General features: G+C 42.5%; 3 protein-coding genes and 1 non-coding gene across 4 annotated transcripts; 3 read left to right on the forward strand and 1 right to left on the reverse strand.

The window, feature by feature from the left end:
* Positions 1-3,603: 3,603 nt before the first annotated feature.
* LOC127772358 (nicotinamidase 2-like) lies at positions 3,604-4,238 on the reverse strand. The gene has a single exon (XM_052298392.1). The coding sequence runs from the start codon at positions 4,236-4,238 to the stop codon at positions 3,621-3,623; it is 618 nt and encodes a 205-aa protein (XP_052154352.1). The 3' UTR covers positions 3,604-3,620.
* A 2,630-nt stretch (positions 4,239-6,868) lies between these two features.
* Positions 6,869-15,134, forward strand: LOC127770557 (probable sphingolipid transporter spinster homolog 2). Its single transcript, XM_052296319.1, has 15 exons — positions 6,869-7,781; positions 8,831-8,959; positions 9,197-9,298; positions 9,558-9,662; positions 9,771-9,846; positions 10,414-10,488; positions 10,607-10,709; positions 10,848-10,977; positions 11,235-11,332; positions 11,887-11,963; positions 12,228-12,341; positions 12,950-13,069; positions 13,499-13,627; positions 13,912-13,990; positions 14,725-15,134. The coding sequence occupies exons 1-15, from the start codon at positions 7,447-7,449 to the stop codon at positions 14,841-14,843; spliced, it is 1,791 nt and encodes a 596-aa protein (XP_052152279.1). The 5' UTR covers positions 6,869-7,446; the 3' UTR covers positions 14,844-15,134.
* A 2,728-nt stretch (positions 15,135-17,862) lies between these two features.
* On the forward strand, positions 17,863-19,280 carry LOC127771425 (transcription factor TCP21-like). Its single transcript, XM_052297338.1, has one exon. It carries the CDS (start codon positions 18,061-18,063, stop codon positions 18,679-18,681), a length of 621 nt encoding a protein of 206 aa, XP_052153298.1. The 5' UTR covers positions 17,863-18,060; the 3' UTR covers positions 18,682-19,280.
* A 550-nt stretch (positions 19,281-19,830) lies between these two features.
* TRNAF-GAA (transfer RNA phenylalanine (anticodon GAA)) lies at positions 19,831-19,903 on the forward strand. The gene has a single exon. It is a non-coding gene; the product is annotated as a tRNA-Phe (tRNA).
* Positions 19,904-21,328: the final 1,425 nt, after the last annotated feature.

Genomic DNA, 21,328 nt, shown 5'->3' on the forward strand with positions numbered 1-21,328 from the left:
TGGTTTAATGGGAGTAACTGGTTTGGGCGTCGTGGGCAGAGGCCAGTGGGCTTGTTCACTGTCTGCTGCGTACGGGCAAAGGTCCATCAATGGCTTCTGTAGTTCTGTTCAAGCCGGTGTGTTTGGAATCCAAACCTTGGACCGCACTTGTCCTTTCTTACGTAATTTCGCTGATGTTTAAATTTATTTAGGTGGTGATGATTAGTGTTTAGCTAGCCCCTGTGTTTTTTTGGGCAAAGCTTTTTGACCATTGTTCTGGTTCATGTCATCATGCCCATTTCATTTGTTCACGCAATATTTTTCCCACATAATCAGTCAAAGTTTTAAGCTGTGTTCGCTCCTCCTGCTTGGGAACACTCCCTCTCTAGCACGAAAAATACGTTATTAATTAAGTATTTGTTATTTTTTAAAAATTAATTTGATTTTTTAAGCAACTTTCGTATAGAAACTTTTTTTAAAAAAACACACCGTTTAGCAGTTTGAAAAGCGTGCACGCGGAAAATAAGGGGGATGAGTTAGGAAAAGGGGCATCCGAACACACCCTTAGTCAATTGATATGCTGATGCACTGGAGTACGGACATTTTTCTTTAGAAAACCCATAAACATCGCCAGATGATATGTATAGAGAGCAAAGAACTATCCTTATGAAAAAAAATACATTCTTACTAATGAAACCAAACAGTAGTAGAGAAACAAATCGGCACGAGCTATGATATTGTTGTGACAATTGTACCTTTAGTCTCATTTGATGTGCACTTCAGCACTTCGCTTGACATGCTAGTAATACCTTTTGGGTGTCTCCAAGGAAATGACACAAAAACTGAGGTTTTTTATTGAGCCATAATTTTTTGTGTGAGTTTCATCAGATTTAGCAAAGGGCTTTCACGAAGTTCACTATTTAATCTGAGAAACTCTAACTTCAGTCCTGTCAACTGAGATTGCATAGGCAGTCTATGCTCAACCCAAATGGTTAACCCGACATGGTTACCGCTACAAGGGAAGACGATTCCGAAATCCAAGCAACCTTCAACATAGGAGAGTTCAAATGGTAGCGAAAAAACTGTTGTCTTGCTGATTCGACGAAGGAGGATTGAGTAAAAGGTGGCGTGAAAATTGAGATTGCTAGATCATAGCAATTGAAACACCCATCCACCATGATCCTAGTCGCTTCACACATACAAGATATCCATCCCAACATGACTAATTACCACCGCCCCCAAGACCCGCCAATTAGGAGGAGAAGCTTCTAGCCGACTCCGTACGTCAACCATGGCAGCACCAGACCCTGTGATAGAAGAGTTAGTTGCCGATGAAGTAGCAACTGGACAATGCCACTGCCACCAGGATTGACGACACCCAACAGCCCCTGCCGCAGATCTGACAGTAGGTGAGTAAGACTGTGTTTAGTTCGCACTAAAATTGAAAGTTTCGTTGAAATTGGAATGATGTGACGGAAAAGTTGGAAGTTTGTGTGTGTAGGAAAGTTTTGATGTGATGGAAAAGTTGAAAGTTTGAAAAATTATTTTGGAACTAAACACAGCCTAAGTTGGTAATCCCTCCATTCCAAAATGTAGCTATTTTTGAGGTTGGCACAGATATTAAGAAAGTAGGTGAGAATGATTGGAGGAAGTTTGTGATTGGTTGAAAGGAAAAGTAGGTGGAGAAGAATGGTTGTGATTGGTTGAGAGGATGAGGTAGGTGGAGAAATAGCTTCATTTTGAGAAAAAACACTATGCTAGAAATAGCTACGTTTTGGGACGGAGGAAGTACGGAGGAAGTATTGTCGCAATGAGACAGCGCCACCGCTACCTGGGCCTCCACCAATAAGATCACTAGAGTATGGACTTATCAAATCCCGTAATTTTTCTTTGTAAGATTAAAGAAAATTTGAAGAAATTTTAGAGAATTCTAAACCTAAGCCTTTTTCCATATATGTTGGAACAGGATTTGAGCATGCCAAATAACAATGGATTACTATCCTAGTGTATGTCCTACTTCCACAAAAATTTTACATTGAGCTAATATCTCAAATTATTTTCCCTCTGAGAGGTTCAATGTATCTCTCTCTTTATCTCTCTTTGCTCTCTCTTTATCTCTCTTTGCTCACAAATCCATCGAGTATTCCTTTGAAACATAGAATTGTGAAACACGGCAATAGAAAAAAACGAAAGAACAAAATGCCATGCTCGTTGAATTCCTACGGAGTTGGAAAATGTCAAAATTGTCATTTAGATGGTGCATAGAAAAAGCACATGAATTCATGACTAGAGATGGCAATGGGACACTGTTCACCATTTCCCCACAGTGAATTCCCCTAATCCCTTCTCTGTACTCGATAGATGCCTACCTCATTTCTTCTCCGTTAAGATATTCGTCTTCCATAGATATGATGTACATTTATTGTTGTGTGCTGATTTATGATCCATGCCTAACAGTTTGTTGAGTGGATTATTTTGGAAAAATATTGATGTGATATACTGTTGAAGTGCATCGGGGACGGGGTAACCACGAGGATAAATTCACCGCATGGTGATCCTGGAGAAAATATAGCCCCGTCGTGGTTGACGGGGGGTAGTGACGGTGAAATTTTATCACCGTGGGGACGGGGACGCGAATGCGACCCCGATGGTGAGGCCTCATGCTTTATTTATTTAAAAATTTCTCCTAATATAATAGCCCATTCCATAAGAATTTTAAAGAAATCAGGAGGGATCGATCCTTTGTTACAAACGCCTCAAAAGAATTATTTCCTATAAGATATAAATCCTCTATAATTTCTACGTATTTCCTCCTCTTTTTCTCAAAAAGAGGAGAAAAAAATACAATATGTTTAAATCCTTGTGTTTTAAATCGATGCAAGATTTATCCACACATAATATTCTATCCTTTTTTTTTTAATGTTCATGTGTCTCTACGATCCTACGTTCCTTAAGGAGCCTAGGTATGAGACTGACTTATCTGTGATGGATGGTGGTATTTGACAAGGGGTATTCGGTGATGACAAGCTGACAACGCCACAACGATAAACGTTGGACGATTGAAACCGAAGGTGGAACCGACCAGTTTACCACGGATGAATCTCCATGCTCATTTCAGTGGTAGAGATTCAACTATGCACCCTAATTCGTGTGCTTGCTTGGCTCTTCCAGACTTCCGGTGAATACCATGCCCAAATTTGGCTTAAATTAGGTTGCAATTTCTCTATGCAACAACTGACTAGTTCTGAAGATACCTTCAGTCAGAATGCCCACAAGGAAGCCTTGACAACAAACCATCAAATGCGACAGTCATGTATTTGGCGATCCCTGCTTCAACCCGCAGCTTAAAATCGCGGCCATCAATATATTCTATTCAAAGCAAACATTTTTCAATTTATACTTCGATGTTCATATGACCATGGTACAAGCAACATAGCATCTGATCACTAATCACAGCTGCACTACTGCATAGTCAACCATAGGTCTCTTGAAACACAACATTCACATGTGCACATAACTATCTACAACTCCATAGCATAGTTTCAAACAAAATATTCACATACGCACATGTTTGACATATGGAGTACTGAACTATGCACAACTGAAGAACACAACGGGCAGCAGCAGAGCACGTTTGCTCCTCACTTGACCTTCCCAAATGCCGCCTCGAGCCGCTGGCAGTCGACGACGTAGGCGAATCCGTAGGCCATGTTGGCTAGCGTCGCCTCCTGCAGGTCCTGGCTCGCCGTGGCGGTGGCGTCGGCCGAGAAGAACACCCGGAACCCCCTCACGAACGCGTCCCGCGCCGTGGTCTCGCAGCACAGGTTGGTCATCACGCCCGTCACGATCACCTCCTCCACGCCCATCCGCCGCAGCGCCTCCTCGAGCCCCGTGCCGGCGAAGCCGCTGTACGTGCTCTTCTCCACCACGAGGTCGCCCTCGCGGCGGCCCGAGCCCGGGAGGAGCTCGGCGGCCGGCGTGCCGTCGGCGATCCGGTCGCCGGGCCACCACTCGTCGAGCGGGCCGCTGCGGGGCATGGGGTCGACGTGGCGGGTGTAGACGACCGGGGCGCCCGCGGCGCGGCAGAGCGCGACGGTGGCAGCGAGGGCCGGCATGGCCGGCGCCGCGATCGACGCGAAGTGGCCCTGCACGTCGACGACGAGGAGCGCCGCCGCGCGCGGGTTGGGGTCCCGGCGGCGCGTCTCGTACCGGTACCTGGTGTACGACTGCGGCGGCGCTGAGGAGGCCGGCCGCGGCATGCTGCGAGTCGGCGGCGAGGATGAGGGCGCACTCCGCCTGTAGTTTTGCGGCGAGGGATCGGATCGCTGGAACAGAAGGGATAGCGAAGACTACGTCGGTTTAAAAAAAAAGATGGCGAAGACTACGACAAGCTTCGAGACGCGCGAGATCGTGCCGAATTGCCGATGTCACGAGTTCACGACTCAGTGACTCACGACGAGTGCCCATCTCACGAGATGGGGATGTGGCCTAGTAAAGACCCAAACGGGCCCATGTCACGGGAGCCCATTACCTTACGAAGCAAAGGCAAAGAAGCCCACTGCACCTTCGTTTGGGTCGGGCCACGTCTGACTTCAGCGTTGGTGGGGCACTCCTCCCATTCCATTTTCTATACGAACGTGTGAATAAGTTGGCCAGTTCTTTTTTTAAGAGAAGTTGGCCAGATGTGATATTCATTCGAAAAAACAATGAAGACGGCATCAACATGTACATCGTCATCACGATATCTAGATGGATGAGGCAGACGGCACGTTGAATATAGTAGCACTAAAGTAGAATTATGTCATGCTTTCTATTGCGGAGTGCGCCGCCTGTTTCGATCATTGCCGCTGTTTCTCCCACATATAGATGATTCTCGCCATCTGCTGCAAAAGAGGAATAAGCAACCGCCATCTATTTTCTTGGCTAGAGGAAAGGAGAGAAGTCGAGTAACGAACTAACGACTCCAAACAAACTCGCTCAAGCTGTATACTACAAGTTAGTAGCAATAGCAATCCTTCTTGTATTGTGGTACATTGGTTGTATAGATAGGATCATAGGAACAGTAACAACTTGCGTTGCGTGCCACCGCCAACCCCACGGCACGCAATGCGATTCTTTGCCTGGAGACGGTAGCTACTCCACTTGTTGCCTATCTTCACGTTATGCGTGCCTGCCCAGTGCGGCAGTGCCCACGTACATTCGCGACCTTAAATTAACACCAATTGGTCCTGCTGCGCGGCGGCGGTGGCTACCGGGGAGGCAACGCCAAATTGCAAATCCCCTTCCACACTGGCCCAGGCCCGCTTGTTTATCGTCTTCTATCATCAGGCCTCTGAATTCTGTCACACCTTTTTTTTTTTCATCGGAACACTACTGGTTGCTGAAGCTCCTTTAGAAGTGTACTCAATTTTCTTCCTTAATCATCCATCCGACGTACATTTTGTATTTTGTGCTGTCCTATCTTCTGTTATACAATTAGTAGTAGCATCTTCGAGAGATAAGCTCGATCGTGTATATACTAGCTGGAGTATACTCTGTGTGTTCTCATCACCTCATGACTTCGCAGTCCCCACACCATTGATTCGATAAATGTTCCAGCTAGCACTGTCTCCCCCGTACAATAATGTTTGCAAATTGTACCAGCAGTGAGTGATGCCACGGCCAAGCTCCGACTAGTCGCAACACAAGAACAAGTGAACGACGAAATACTACTCCCTCGGTCTTATATTATAAGTGATTTTAAGTTTTTGCTTGTAACGTTTGACCACTCGTTTTATTCAAAAATTTTTAAAATTATTATTTATTTTATTTGTGACTTACTTTATTATCTATAGTATTTTAAGCACAACTTTTCGTTTTTTATATTTGTAAAAAAAAATTAAATAAGACGAGTGATCAAATCTTGCAAACAAAATCTCAAAAACCCTTATATTGTGAGAGGGAGGAAGTATATGCAGAAGAGGCGTGTCAGATAGAAGATTACTGGCGGGAGAAAGTTAAAAAGTACTGTCAAAACAAAACCTGCAAACACCGCACCGGTGCGAAAACGTACATAAGTACATACTGGTGCCCGCAGCCTGCGTAGACGTACTGGAGTACTTGTATTGGATTGATGGATACTCCAACCTACTGTGCCGTAGTACTAGATCGGTTTTCCGAACCATCAGGCCACCATCACATCAGGGCATTTTGTCAACCACGAATTCGGTTAGGTCAACAAACCAAAAGCCGCATCACATCAAGCATTTTGTCAACCTCGAATTCGGTTAGGTTAACGAATCAAAAGCAACATGGTTAAGTATACTCCAAGATAGGAGCAGGTTTGCTTAGGTAGGCGTGACTCGGTGAGACTGTGAGAGAGCTCAGCTGGGTTAGCGGTTCGCTAAGCTCCTTCGAACTTAGGCGTGGCGCAGAAGATCCCGGTGATGAGTAAGGATGGGGCTAACTATATACTGTGCCCTCCCCGAACAGCAAATCTTCGTCTGTCGTTGGTCCAAGCTCACACGTAAATAATACCCGGCGGGGAGGGAGCAATCAGCAATAGAAAAAGATCAGCATAAAGAGAGAGAGAGGAGAGGAGAGGAGAGGCTGTCCCATGCGTGCCCCACCACGACAGATACCTTTGCCGGCCGGTCCCACCAAAGCATAAACCGAGTTTATAACCAGCGGCAATTAGAGAAAAATCATCAAACGATTCAAACAAACCTGATTTAAACCTTTTTTTTACTTTAACACCGTAACAAAGCAAACACATGCATTGATTTGACAGACGGGAGCTGTACCCGGCACAAGAATCAAAGCGTTTCCAAAGCAGCGTCAAAGCGACCGGTACAGGTACAAAAGCAAATGGATTTAGGGAGAGATATACTACCAAAGTCCAGATAAAAAACCAGTCCATGGACATGGTCCACCCATGGTCCGCGCGCCCCACCCCCACGCCTCCACTACCGCCTGTCCCTTTCGTCCACCACCAGTCCACCACACAGCGGCCGGAGCCTTGCCGTGGTAGCTAGTCCGGCCAGCCGCCCGAATCTCCCACCACCCAGCAGCTGCAGCAGCAGCAGCATTCGTGCTCCCCTAGACTTCCTCTCTCTCGCGTCGCGCTCGCCTTCGCCTTGGCTTGGCTTGGCTTGCCCTACCTACCGGCCAAACCAACGGCGGGCGGGAAGGGAAGGAAGAGGAGAGGAGGAGGAAGGCCGCGTGCGTGCATGCTTGCTTGCGCGCGTGCGTCGCCGCTTTGATTGCTAACCACCGTTGCTGCTCCACCGAATATTCATTCCCCCGCGATTTTATCCGTTCCCCCGTTGGTTTTCTCCGTTGTTGCGGGAGGGAATTGTGTTGTTCTGTTGTAGTAGTAGTAATAGCCCATGAGATATTTTGGATCCTGGTGCGGCGCTGGTTCTGGTTCTGGTTCAGCGTGGTGGTTTAAACCGAGAAGAAGTCAAATTGGCGCATAGTTTTTATTATATGGGCGGATCGGAAGAAGTGGCCCAAGGCTCCGACGGCGCGCGAGTTGCTGTGGTGGTTGTGGGAGCCCCCGTCGGCGACGACTCCGCCGCTCCTCCGCCCGCGGCTGCAGCTGGAGCAGCCCCGGCGGTGACCCCCGGCGAGGAGGCGGCTAAGCGGGAGTCCTTGTTGGCGGCGGCGGCGGCGGCAGCTGAGTGCAAGCAGGAGGCAGCGGCGGCGGCGACGGGGTTGCAGGCCATGGCGGTCACCGTGGCGCGGGACGTCGAGGCGGGCGGCCTGGACGCCAGCACCAGCGGGGCCGCGGACGAGAAGCCCTCGTGGTTCACCCCTAAGAGGTAAGGTGCTTAGCGCGATTGGGCGCGGGATCATTGATTTTGCGGGTGGAGGTGGGTTTGAATTGCTTGGTTGCACGGGGTTTGCGCACCTCGTGGACTGTCTGATCCGAATTTGGGCGATTTGATTGTTTTGCTTGGGGAGTTCGAGTTATCGTGAGCTCGATTGCTCAAACCTGCCGCACTGGTGCAGATGATTGCGGGATATCGAGTAGCTGATATGCGTCTATATGAATTGGAGCTTTTGGCGATGCCAATTTGTAGTGTGAATGTAAATAGGAGCAGGCCAGCGGAGGTTGCCATTTAGTTGCTTGATAGCAAATCATCTCTGATGCGTATTGGCTGTTCCATTCGTGACCTGGAGTTTTAGAATTTGTATGTTTCTCCTCGTTAGTTTTCTTTTGTGTAAAATGGATCTGCGTTAGGTACAAGTTTGGTGTTGGCTTGATGCAATTCGAGGTGCATTTTTTTGGTTTTCAGACGGCATTTTTGTGGGATAAGCTAAGTTAATTTTCATGGCATTGGAATTGGAAAGGAGATTGGTCTAGCCTCGCGTGTTGTATTTTGGTGCCGACTGAGCTGTGCACTTCAATGTTGGAGAGATAAGCTTGAGAGTTCATGAAATCTGCTACATGGCCCCAGCTGATCCTGTTTGTACATCTTCTGCTTTCCTGTGCTTATTATCCCTCTGGATTTTAGCTCTAGATCTCTCTCATCTGCGTTTGGACAAGATGGAGTAGGAATGATAGTGTTTCACTGCAATAATTCCGAACTCTGAAGTCGAACCTCGTGTAGGTATCGAGTTCAGATGAAGATTGTGGTTTCAATGCAGATTGCTCAGTACATCCTGTGCTCGTTATGCCTCTGAATTTTACTTGCTATTTGAATTTAGCCAATATTTTCATGTTATGTGGTATTGTCTTCAGAACGGCTGTTTGTGTAGTCAGTGGACATCTGGTGTTTGTGTATTTGATAGTTATGTTTTCTTTATTGTAATTGAGAACTCTATCTATTTATCCCTTCTTTGGGTTGATTAATTTATATTGCTGCAGATTACTTGTGATGTTCTGCCTCATCAACATGCTAAACTATGTTGACCGGGGTGCAATAGCAAGTAATGGTGTGAATGGTAGCCGCCAAAGTTGTACTGGTGGCACATGCACATCAGGTTCTGGAATTCAGTAAGTCCCAGTGGAAATTCCATACAGTTTTTTTTTTTAGATTGCTGTATGTCAGACTCATTGTATCTCATGGAATGAGAGAACAGATCAGGACAAACACTCTCATTCTTTTTAACCTTTTTATGTTGTTATATATATTCACACTGAATTTCTTTTTTGCAATAAATTCATTATAAGTCATCACTGATTTATCAATTTTTGAGTTTACTCCTGAATGCCCTTACCATGCTGATACAGGGGTGATTTCAATCTGAACAATTTTGAAGATGGTGTGCTATCATCAGCATTTATGGTTGGGTTGTTGATTGCTTCGCCCATATTTGCATCATTGGCAAAAATGTTAGTTTCCTATTAATTCCAATTTTCGATATGTGGTACATTATCCTGTTATTGGTGCTCAATCCACAAGAAGAAAATATTAAAGATGGGCAACTGCTTTTCAAAGAACAATATATGCTAATGCTACAGATTGTCAGATTAAGGAATATAGAAACATTCATACTTCACGTTCTGCTGGAGGCTAACATAGGTTTCTGAAACATCAAACCTTTTATAGTGTAATGTTCTGACGCATAATAGTTTATTCCCCTTCTTTCAGACACAATCCTTTCAGGCTTATTGGTGTTGGATTATTAGTCTGGACTATTGCAACAGCTGGTTGTGGGTGCTCATTTGATTTCTGGTCAATTACCATATGCCGCATGTAAGTACCTTGTCATTGTGAATAATCAATTCATGTTTCAGATCTGTTACTTAAAATAAATCTTACTCTGATAATGACATGAACAATTCTCCAATTATTGTTACTTAGGTTAGTTGGTGTTGGTGAAGCATCATTTATAAGTCTTGCAGCTCCATTCATTGATGATAATGCTCCAGCAGCACAGGTTCTGTCATTCTTAGAATGCCTTTACAATCTTTCTCTGCACTGAGCTGATATATTATGTTCAAACAAATCTTATTTTTACACAGTATTGTTTCTGTGCTCAATATACGCTTATATTCTTCTGGGAAACAATCTACATCTTCAGGCATACAAGTACAATATCTATCAGTTAAGATATATATGTTTACTATGTAGTCAAGGATACACATGATTTTACTCCAGATCATTGTATATTTATACCAGATGAACCAATTATCACACCTGTGTAATCTAGGCTTAATTTCGAAGGGTCCCTTCCAGATATCCTTTGTTAAAATGACCTGTACGGCACATAGGTATCATCAGACTGTGAGCTACAACGGAGCACTGTAATATAGCATTTGTCTGGCTAGCAGTTCTGAGAACTCTTTACTGGTTGCTAATAGATGTTGAATCAGCATTAAATTGCTCTTGAATACATCCAGCTAGCTATGCATATTACTTGGAGGTTCTGTTTTTAATTGTACTTGTTTTCATGTCTAGTCTCTAGTGTCAACCAGGAACTTACTTGCTACTCCTATGTTACCAGAAAACAGCATGGCTTGCTATGTTCTACATGTGTATACCCACTGGAATAGCGGTTGGCTATGTTTATGGTGGTTTGGTAAGTCTTATGCTACACATGATCTTTCTTCTATTTTTTTAGTTAAGCAGTTTTGAGTAACAATTGCATTTTCGATATTAACTTACCTCATGCCCTCTTCTATTCAAAATCACATCAGGTTGGAAATAGTCTGCACTGGCGTGCTGCTTTCTGGGGAGAGTCGATTTTGATGCTTCCTTTTGTTATTCTGGGCTTTGTAATAAAGCCATTAGAGCTCAAAGGTGTGGTTTATTTTGTGTCACGAGAGTATAAAGCACTACTGTTTATATAGCACTCCATTAATTGTTACGGTATCTTTGGTTCTATCATGATTTTATTCCTTTCTTTTTATTCTTTTTGGCGGGCGTTTTGTGCAACAGGATTTAATCACAGTGTGAAGACAAAAGAGTATGGTGAGATGCTCAATCCAGAGCGGCAAGATGAGACAAAGCAGGGTGCGTCTATTGGAGTTGATGGTCTTGCAGAAACGCTACCACACAAGTTCTCCATGTAAGCACCTCCTCCCTAAAATATTTGTTTTACTTCAGATGTTGATTCACTTATTTAATGACCATATTACTTCAGATATTTGATAAAATGAGTTTTGATTGTTGATCATGTGAACATAATCAAATTGTGGAATGTGTTCACTTGTTTGACATAGTGACATGCTGTGTTCGTTCTTTAATGTTAATTGCAAATACTATCAGCTCATGCACTTTTAATAGAAAATAATATTCTGAACATTCCTCACTTCAATCATGCAGCTCAAGTTTTGGGAAGAAAGTTCTAACCGAAATCAAACACTTTATGAAAGATATGAAAGAACTGCTCCAAGAGAAAGTCTATGTGATCAATGTCTTAGGTCAGATCTTTCATACATTATGCAATTTCTGAACTTAATTCTGATTAAGCTGATCTGTTGTAGTCCCCCCTGTATATGCGTTCTGTAAATATAGTTGAAACAACTGCTTTCTTTGCTCACTTCAGTTAAGTCAATCCATTAAATATTTTTTTTCATAAGATTTAGTATAGCATCGTTACCCTGGATCAGTAGGGTAATGGTGTTAGTGTGACATGTGTATGTTCAAATGTGCTCTCTCTCTAAAAAAAAGGGAATAGTAGTAGGGTAAACAAACTTGTCGTATTGATCTTGAGGCAGATTCACACCAAAATCACTATAAATTGGTACTAATATCCTCATTTTGCAACATAATCTTGCAAGAAGCAATTTTCACAATTTGAGGACAATATGGTTTTCAGATGGTATATCACTTCAAAATGAAGCTTAGTTATAGATATTTCCTGATCAAAACTTGATGTTTGAGTTCATACTGCTAAAAAGAGTCATTTAAATTATTATATCTGGTAGATTCTACTATTTGGGACTGGAGTTCATTTCCCTGTGCTGTTCCACAGGTTACATCTCTTACAACTTTGTCATTGGTGCCTATTCCTACTGGGGCCCTAAGGCTGGTCAGGATATCTACAATATGGTAACTCCTATTCGCTTACTGATGCGCAGGGACATATGCCTTTTACATATGGCTATTTAACCATTTTTTTATGCGCTTACCTCTTTTCAGTGGATTTGGTTTTGTAGCTTTGCACGGATTTTCTTGCATGAAAAATCATTCTGTTTGGTGTTTATATGAAGCCCTAGTGTAGTGTAGCATACATCTACCTGCAGATATTTGGAATATCTTTAATACATTCTTGTTCCATTGGTTAACCTTTCTTGTTGAACTTTGTCACACCAGGCGAGTGCAGATATAATGTTTGGTGGAATAACAATTGTCTGTGGAATATTTGGGACTCTTTCAGGGGGTTTCATTCTTGACAAGATAGACTCAACAATATCTAATGCTTTCAAGGTAAGAGGTGACTTTTCAAAGTAATTAATTATCTGCACTTAGTTTTGGACATCTTATGTTGAAAAAGAACCAGATTTTGTTTGATTAAAAATATGTTTGCCAATTAAAGATTTTGTAAGATAACATGTACTTCCTCCGTTTCATATTATAAGACTTTCTAGCATTGCCCATATTCATATATATGTTAATGAATCTAGACATATATGTATGCCTAGATTCATTAACATCTATATGAATGTGGGCAATGCTAGAAAGTCTTATAACCTGAAACGGAGGTAGTAGTTACCATTGCCTCCATACGATGCAAAAAATGTATTTTTCTTTAATTTTAGAGGCCATCTAGATTCTACTTTGAACACCAAATTTTGTTTCCATATATTTTAATGAAGTTGTAGAAATGCAATTTTCTGAAACCATTTTTAATAACTATTTTTTTGCATCCATATGTTCGTAGACCTTTTGACAAAGTTTATACATTTTGACTGCAAGCATTCTATGATGCAATATATGCAAAGTATATATATAAGTGCGGAGTAATGAAGTCAAAGGAAGTTGTTTCTTGTGCAACTTATTTGCTTGCTTCAGTTCACAAAATTGTTTTCTTGCAGCTTCTTTCTGGTGCAACTTTTCTTGGAGCAATATTTTGTTTTGGTGCTTTTTGTTTCAAGAGCCTTTATGGATTCATACCCTTCTTTTCAGTAGGAGAGCTTTTGGTCTTTGCAACTCAGGTTGGTTACTTCTTTCACTTCACTATTTCATCAAATTTCGGATTTTATTAACTTGTTTTGTATTGAAAGGTCTCTGCATGACAGCAACTCTGGTTTCTGTATGGTTAGATGCCAAAGAAAAGTTTTTCAGCACTTTATTAAGTACTCCATCCGTTCCTTTATATATGGCACCAGACATTTCATATTTAAATTTTGACTGCTCGTCTTATTTAAAAATATCATAAAGACTTGAAATGATGCCATATTGTTGAAGTGTTACATCCCTAATATAAGCACCAACTTTTGTTTATCCTAGGGTAACCATTTCAAAATTATTAGCAGTCAAAGTTTAAACAGTGCTGGTCAATGGGAACGGAGGGAGTATATATTGATTTTTCTCATCCTGATATGCATATCTAATTAATTTCTTTTGATTGTTGTAACTTGTAGGCTCCAGTAAACTATGTATGCCTTCATTGTGTAAAACCAAGTTTGCGGCCATTATCAATGGCTATGTCAACTGTTGCAATCCATATATTTGGTGATGTGCCTTCTTCACCTCTTGTTGGGCTTCTTCAGGTAATGTTGTTTGTGTTTGTTCACACTAAATTTGTAATTTTGAATATTGAATAATTGTCTAATTGCCGAATTTCCCATGAATAAATCCATTTGTTCATTTTAGATGAGACTGTCCCTTGTAGTGCACATATTATGTTGCACGAATCTTTGTAGTACATAGATTCTTGCTATGTGCGATGCGTTATGACACTGAATTGCATCCAATACCTCCTAGATGACAGTTAATTTGGGTATTCATCGTGTTCAAAGCTCATGGTTTTACTGCTTGAACTTGTTGAATGCAGGACAAAATCCATAACTGGAGATCGACAGCTCTTACCTTGACATCTATCCTCTTCATTGCAGCTATATTTTGGTTTATTGGTACGTTCTCTTAGCACAACAACTATAACGTCTTGTTACAGGTTTACAACCCCGCAGGCCCAATTTCTTTTCTGTTGTCTACTATTCCCTGTAACAATTGTAAATCTGCCACTATCACATGCCATATCTATACTCCTTTAACCACATCCAAACAGAAAAAAGACAGAACCAAGCTAATTTGGGAAGCCTAAGTGCTCGTGGTGAGTTGTTTGTTGTGTCAAACATGTTTGTAAGGGTGTGAGTGTAAGTACTTCTGTTAGTTGTTTGGCTGTATTTTGGATGTAGAGGCCAGATTTTAATCCATTATCTAAAATAATATCTATATTCCTTTTTGAAAGGGTGTGCTGGTGGTGAGTGGTGAATTTATAATCACCCCACCACCAACTCCCCAAAATTCTGACATACCACTCCAAACCAAACATACCCAAAATTCTGGCATGCCACTCCAAACCAAACATACTATAGAACAGTAGAAGTCACGTATAGACTTTGGAACACACAATATTGAAACCAAAAACTGCTAATTAATTCTAAAATTAAGCCAATATGTTTCTTTAAATTATGTAATAACGTACAGATATTTTTGCTGGTATATTACTAAAATGAAATTTAGCATAGAAACATTTCAGGCGGTTTCTGTCGGTTGTCATCGATGCGGATAGAAGACTAGTAGTGCGTTGTGGTGTGGATGTAATATTTCTCTGTTTGCACTGAGTTGAGATGTTGTCTTGCAGGCATATTTGTCCGTAGCGTTGATCGTTTCAACGAACAGAGTGAGCATGATGTCCCTGCCGTCGAGAGATCAAACCTCAGGCCATTGCTCGATGAAAACGAAGAGGCACGGGCATCTTAGTAATCTGCGCAATCATTAAATCCGTGTTTTTCTCTTGTAGATTACTCTTGGCCGGATTATGTCCATCACGCCAGGAACATGTGAAATGCAAATTTGCATGTGTATCGGCTGTACCTGTAAATATAGAAGAAAGCAGAATCTTTTGCTTTGTGATTTTTCTTTTCTTTTTGTGTACAGACCACAGATACAAGCAACAGAGTATCAGAACTACTTGGTTTCTGGTGACAACAGTGTTATGCTGTAACCTGGTTGATTAGAATCATACGAAGCACAATTTATATCTTCCTCCTATATGCGAGTTCTTGTACGAAAACTCAAAAATGTGTACTACACTATGCGGGGTGTGTTGAACCCAAAAGGTGCATGTTTTTCCTTCTGTCCTCCACCGGAAAAGAAAATAATCCAGTAATTGTTTCTATCGAGCCAAATTGACAGGCCATTTTTGCACCACTTTCAAGATCTACAACTGTATCTACTGATCTACTAGGATGTTTTAGTCACATTATTATCTAAAAGAAAGCGAATAAAGATGCGTATTAGGTAATCAAACTATCCAACCATGGCCTAGTAGTACATCTGGTAGGTCACTGGAATAAAACCCACTGTCAATTCCTGGCTAGGATGTGGCGTGTACCCTACACAACACAAGGGCGTTTGCATGGACACGACGCAGAGCCACCCCAGGTGGTCCAGGCTGGGCGCTACTGAAAGTCTGAAACAGGTCGCATCAGGCGAACGGCGAATCGTCAATCCTCCCGGTGATCCTTTTTTTTTTCCTCTCCCTCTTCTTCTTCTTCTTCCGGGACCCAACAATGATCAAGTTGCTTACTTGACATACTACCCCATCTAGAGTACGTACAACGTACACAATCACAGGTTCACTCTGCTACACATATCAGCAATTCAGCATCCGCAAAGCTAACCTCTGGGGGGGACAGGTATCTCACCGTTTGCTGCATGCTTAGCGTGGCCTTTTGCTTGAAAACGACTTTAACAAACGCTCTCGAGTCTCGATCGCGCTGTGTATCAGTTCTGGCTTTTTGAGCGAAAATGACGTGCCTGTAGCTTGGTCGCCGTCTACAAGCTTAGCTGGAGACTGGAGTAGCATCCATGGCATCCATGCAATCCTTGTTCATGGTTGTTGCATTAGTACATCAGAGCCTATCCTATCTAGTCCTGAACTCAACTGACCTCTGAACCAACGCAAACGGTGAAAATGGGAGGCGGGGAAATGCAGGTGCAGTTATTTTGTTTCACTGGGCATACATCATTTTAAAAGAAAACACAACTCAAATGGCTAGGAAAAGTTGATAAAAAAAAGGACAGTTAATTCTTATGTCATGCTACATGTTGCTTCCTCCGCTCTAAAATAAATAAACTTTTATACACAAATGAGGAGTACGACGTTTCTATTTTGTAAAGCACTGTTATATAGAAAAAAAGAAAAGAGGAAGAAGAAGACCAACAAAGACTACGAGAGTCAACAGGTGCTGCACTCATATGCATCAAAAGTTTAAAAACATAAAATCATACGGAGTAATATTATGCAGTCACAGGAAAACAGGTCAAAGACAGCGTTCCTCTACGCGGGAACATCATCCCCGTCCTAGGAAAACAGGAACTTGTAAAAACCTCTCGCAAATAGCGTACTACGTTCCTCGATCCTTGCTTCTCAACCTCATCGTCCCAAGAACTTTATGTTTTTTGTACCCATGGATTACCTATCTATCCCATTGAATACTAATACCATAATTTTGTTACAGCTCTTCTTTTAAGCTCATTTGAAACGCAAGAATCTAAAAATACATGAATAAATAAACGTAGGATTGAAGTGCCATAAGATGTTTAATCGCACAAGAAACAAAAACACACGAAGTACTCAAAACATGTGTTTGGATGGCTCACAAGAAAAATATATATTACTACGTACTTATATTGAGTAAGAGTATAGAGAGAAAGAAAGAGAATGCATGAGAATTCTAAAAGGAAAAAAAAAAACCCATGAGGTTAGACCTCATGTTTAAATTCCTATGAAATTGAGGCTTAGGAATGTATTCCGAGGAAATGTTCAACTTCAAATCCTACAATCCACAAAGGAAAAGATCCTCCATTTTCAATTCATATGGAAATCGCTCGATCCAGAAGAGCCCTCTTGCAAGTCTTGTAGGGGGGTAGCGGTGAACGACTGAAAGATGGAAGCACTGCTCATGAGCCTACAGCTCCAGCAAAGTGAAAACCTACAGGCCACGGGCTCCATCAAAGTGAAAGCTCCCCATGTGCCCTGCCCCCCTATGCTCACAGTGCTGCACTACTGCTACAGTACAGAACTGCATGCCTGTCCCTGCAATGCTGCTGCTGTCCTGGGTATACTCTAGAGGAAAAAAAATCTAAAGTTAATCATCTGCATCTAGGAGTATTTCCTTCCCAATAATTGCAAGAATCTCTGGAAGACCGGAAGGCTGGGTTATTCATCATTCAGATTGTGTGTCAAGCTGGAATAAATAAAGAGGCACAAAAAATTCCAGTATTTTGTTCTTCAAAGTAAATCCAGAGGTAAAGAAACTCGTAGGCTCCCAAGTGTAGTATACGGGCAAACAAACTATTTAACCCCCCCCCCCCCCCCCTTTTTTTTTAGTTGCCAGACCTTTTTACTATCTAGACAGATTGATTAATAATTTTCATTTGGATATGTGCAGAGACTAGATGTAATGATTAAAATTAGCATAATTTTTAATTTTGCGTGGAACTAGATTTCAAAAATAGAATTATATTTGAGTATACAATTCTTACTATTATTTTCATAAATACATTTTTTATCTGTCTACATTCTTTTTACTACTCGAGACATAATAATAATAATAATAATAATAATAATAATAATAATAATAATAATAATAATAATAATAATAATAATAATAATAATAAATAATACAAAACTCGAGACATCAGTCGATTACAGAATATGCTTATCGGATTACATTCCTTCGGGGAAAAAAAATGCTATCGTCGTGTAGCAATTATGGGGCCATAAATATAAATATAAATATAACTAGTGAAACCATACAAACTACCAGCAGAACATTTTTTACACACTTAGAAGAATTAAAATGCAACTTAATATTCAAAGTCCATTTATAAATATATAACCCCAAGGGGGAAGGGGCCTAGAGAACAAGACCCTAGCTACCTGTTCAGTGTTCAATTCGCACGGAAAGCCATGGCCTCCCGCGACGCCGCCACCTTCCAGGTCTACCGGCCCATGGCAATGCCAACGCCGGCGGCGCTGCCACCGTCGTCCCAGCAGATCACAATGCCGTTCACGGCGGCGCCCGTGGACGCCGTGCTCCCAGCTCCCCGAAAGGCGGCGGCGACGCAGGGCGGCAAGGACCGGCACAGCAAGGTGAACGGGCGCGGCCGGCGCGTGCGCATGCCGATCGTCTGCGCGGCGCGCGTGTTCCAGCTCACCCGCGAGCTGGGGCTCAAGTCCGACGGCCAGACCATCGAGTGGCTGCTCCGGCAGGCCGAGCCGTCCATCCTCGCCGCCACCGGCTCCGGCACCACCCCGGCCGTCTTCTCCTGCTCGTCCGCCCCCTCCACCGCCTCCTCCTCCTTCCTCCTCGGCAAGCGCCCGCGCCAGGAGGACCACGAGGCGCCGACGTTCTGGGAGGCGCTGCAGCAACAGCCGCGGCCCGCCGTGTCGTCGTGGGGTGCCCTCGTCTCGCCGTCGCAGGAGGCGCAGGCGTACGCGTCGTCGGTGGCGCAGGTCCACCACCTCAACCTACTCTCCGCGCTCTCCGGCGCCGCCACGAGACGGCCAGCACAGGAGGAGTCCCGGTGATCGCGCGCCGCAGCTATGCAGCTCAATTTGCGACGTGATTGCATGCGCGCGCGGGGTTGATTTGTACTTGGAGCTAGTCTTGCTTTGTCTTGTGTGTATGGCTTGCCGTACTTAATTTCCCATTTCCGCTGGTGTTTCCATGGGTGAATTTTGTGTGAATTTGCTTGATTTTAGGCCGGAGAATACTAGTAAGTAGCTGGTGAAGAATCAAGAATGTGATCAGATAGATCATCAGAGGCAGCAATTGTAGATACCAAGTCTTTTGGATTCTTGGGTTTGTGAAATTGCGATTAATTGTCTGTCCTTTCTAGCAGTGTATGTGTGTGCCGTTGCCATGGTTCTGTCATCTGTGACATGACGATGGTGTTTGGTTCAGTAATCAGTACACAACCTTTTAGCAATATTGTCATGTCACTTTTGCTATGGCAACTGGTCTATTAGTGGTCTAACACGGTGGTGGTATGTTATTCCTGTGTGACTAGCCTGATGTTGTGAAATTGTGATTTGCATTGCAAGTCATGGAGAGTGGAAAGCGTTTAAGCGCAGTTTGCTCTCTTGATGTTTTGAGAAGAAAGGCACAGCTGCTGACCCAACTGCCAAACAATGATGAAACGTCCAATGGTTGCACTATTTCATCCCAGACTGCACTTTCCTGCAAACCAATGATCACGACGCGGGGGGCTTTTATCCTCTCCTCGATATGATCCATATGCTGTTACTATCTCCATGAACAAGATCTTCACAAAATTTCAGTGAATTGCTTTTATCTCTGCACTGGGACAAAAGCTGCAGCGTCCCTGCCCTGCTCTGTCACGGCCGCTACCACTTTGCCCCTGAGAAAGGTTCAGGCTGTTCCTCTGGCCATAATTCGTGTCAAGCTGTAGGCCATTTGGGCTGTAAAGGCGCCCTACCTTAGGAGTTAGGACTATGTTTACATGCATTCTTCTGCACACCGATATGGTTTACTCACTATGCAATGCTCGCAGAATTCTTGAACTGTTGCTGTCACTGTAAAGTGCAGAATATTTGGCATTCAAGAGTATGCTACTCATGGGGTTACTGTTACTCCAGTCTCCAGTGTACGTGTCGATGGAGGGTGAACCATGAACGTTGAGTTTGAATTCAAATTAGTTAAAATGGATGGTAAAAGCGGGGATAGCTCAGTTGGGAGAGCGTCAGACTGAAGATCTGAAGGTCGCGTGTTCGATCCACGCTCACCGCATTTCATCTGCCTATTTTTTGCGTTTTTACCCCAAAATCCTGGTTTTATGTGTAATCTGCAAATGACCTTGTTCACGTGCGATTCCTTTTTTTTTTTCTGTGTAATCTGCAGTTGGTCTTGTTCACCTGCATGTAAGCCCGCAGTCTCCCATTTTGGGAAGAAGGATCGCCCAAAGTGCCTGGAATATTTATCCCATTATGCTAAAATAAATCTATATGCAGTTAACAACTGAGTAATCTTATATAGTACTAATAGGTAAACTGAGAATTTGTTTGGAACACCAAACAAAAAAAAAAAGAACAAGATTTTAGCTAAAATAATAATTGCAAGTTAACAACCGAGCACTCTTGTATATAGCACTCCATCCATCATCTAAAATATAAGGAGTTTTAATTAGATGGGACACATCCTTATATTTTTGAACGGAGGGAGTAACAGGTAAACTGAAAACTAGTTTGGACCATAAAAACAAAAGAAAGCTAAAACAATAAATATAATGAGTTTTAGTTAGATGGGACGCATCCTTGCATTTTCGGATGGAGAGAGTAACAGGTAAACTGAGAACTAGTTTGGAAAAAAAAAACAAAGCACCCTAAAGTAATAAAATGTTTTGGTTAGATGGGACGCATCCTTATATTTTCGGATAGAGAGACTAGCAGGCAAACTGAGAATATGCCATGTTTTGGTTAGATGGGGCACATCCTTATATTTTCGGATGGGATGGAAATAGTAAATTGAGAGCTAACTAATTTGGAAAAAAAAAAACAAGAATATGCCCTGTTTTGGTTAGATGGGACGTATTCTTATATTTTCGGATGGGATGGAGAGAGTAAACTGAGAACTAACTAATTTGGAAAAAAAAACAAAGCAAAAGGTAATAAATAACTAATTTGGAAAAAAAACAAAGCAAAAGGTAATAAAATGCCCCCATGCAGACCTTCACTTTACAAGACTGACGCTCTACCACTGAGCTATAGGGGCCGTTCTAATTAATTATTTTGAACAACTTTAAAATCTTTAATGACACCAGCCTAGGGCTTTTCTTGATTGTTTGGTTGGAGAGAGTTGGTGATGGGGACGAGAGTTTACGAGAGTTTAAGTTTGTAGTTTGGTTGGAAGACTTGAAAATTCGAGAGGGTTTGGGATAGAGAATTAAGAGATCTAATTTCCACCAATCTCTCATCTGAGGGATGCCTGTTGATTCGGGAGACTTTGAAGGAAATTCGATGTGAAACCAAACAACGAATGGGGACTTAAAAATATAACTCCTATGACTAATCCCACCATCAACTCCGTCCTTCAAACTCCCACGGCCTGTTTGGCAAGAGAAGGGAAGAGGAATGGGAGTTTTAAGGAGGGAGTTCATGGTGGGATTGGTCATAGGAGTTACATTTTTAGTTCCTATCCCTTGTTTGGTTTCACGTC

Source organism: Oryza glaberrima, chromosome 4 (genome assembly GCF_000147395.1).
Source record: "Oryza glaberrima chromosome 4, OglaRS2, whole genome shotgun sequence".
NCBI classification, from domain to species: Eukaryota; Viridiplantae; Streptophyta; class Magnoliopsida; order Poales; family Poaceae; genus Oryza; species Oryza glaberrima.

What these genes read in the sequence shown, in the direction of transcription:
- LOC127772358 (XM_052298392.1), bottom strand. Translation starts at nt 4,238, where the DNA reads ATGCCGCGGCCGGCCTCCTCAGCGCCGCCGCAGTCGTACACCAGGTAC.
- LOC127770557 (XM_052296319.1), top strand. Translation starts at nt 7,447, where the DNA reads ATGGGCGGATCGGAAGAAGTGGCCCAAGGCTCCGACGGCGCGCGAGTT. An exon ending in AAAGCCATTAGAGCTCAAAG is followed by an intron (nt 10,710 to 10,847) that starts GTGTGGTTTATT and finishes TTTGTGCAACAG; the next exon opens with GATTTAATCACAGTGTGAAG. An exon ending in CTACCACACAAGTTCTCCAT is followed by an intron (nt 10,978 to 11,234) that starts GTAAGCACCTCC and finishes TCAATCATGCAG; the next exon opens with CTCAAGTTTTGGGAAGAAAG.
- LOC127771425 (XM_052297338.1), top strand. Translation starts at nt 18,061, where the DNA reads ATGGCCTCCCGCGACGCCGCCACCTTCCAGGTCTACCGGCCCATGGCA.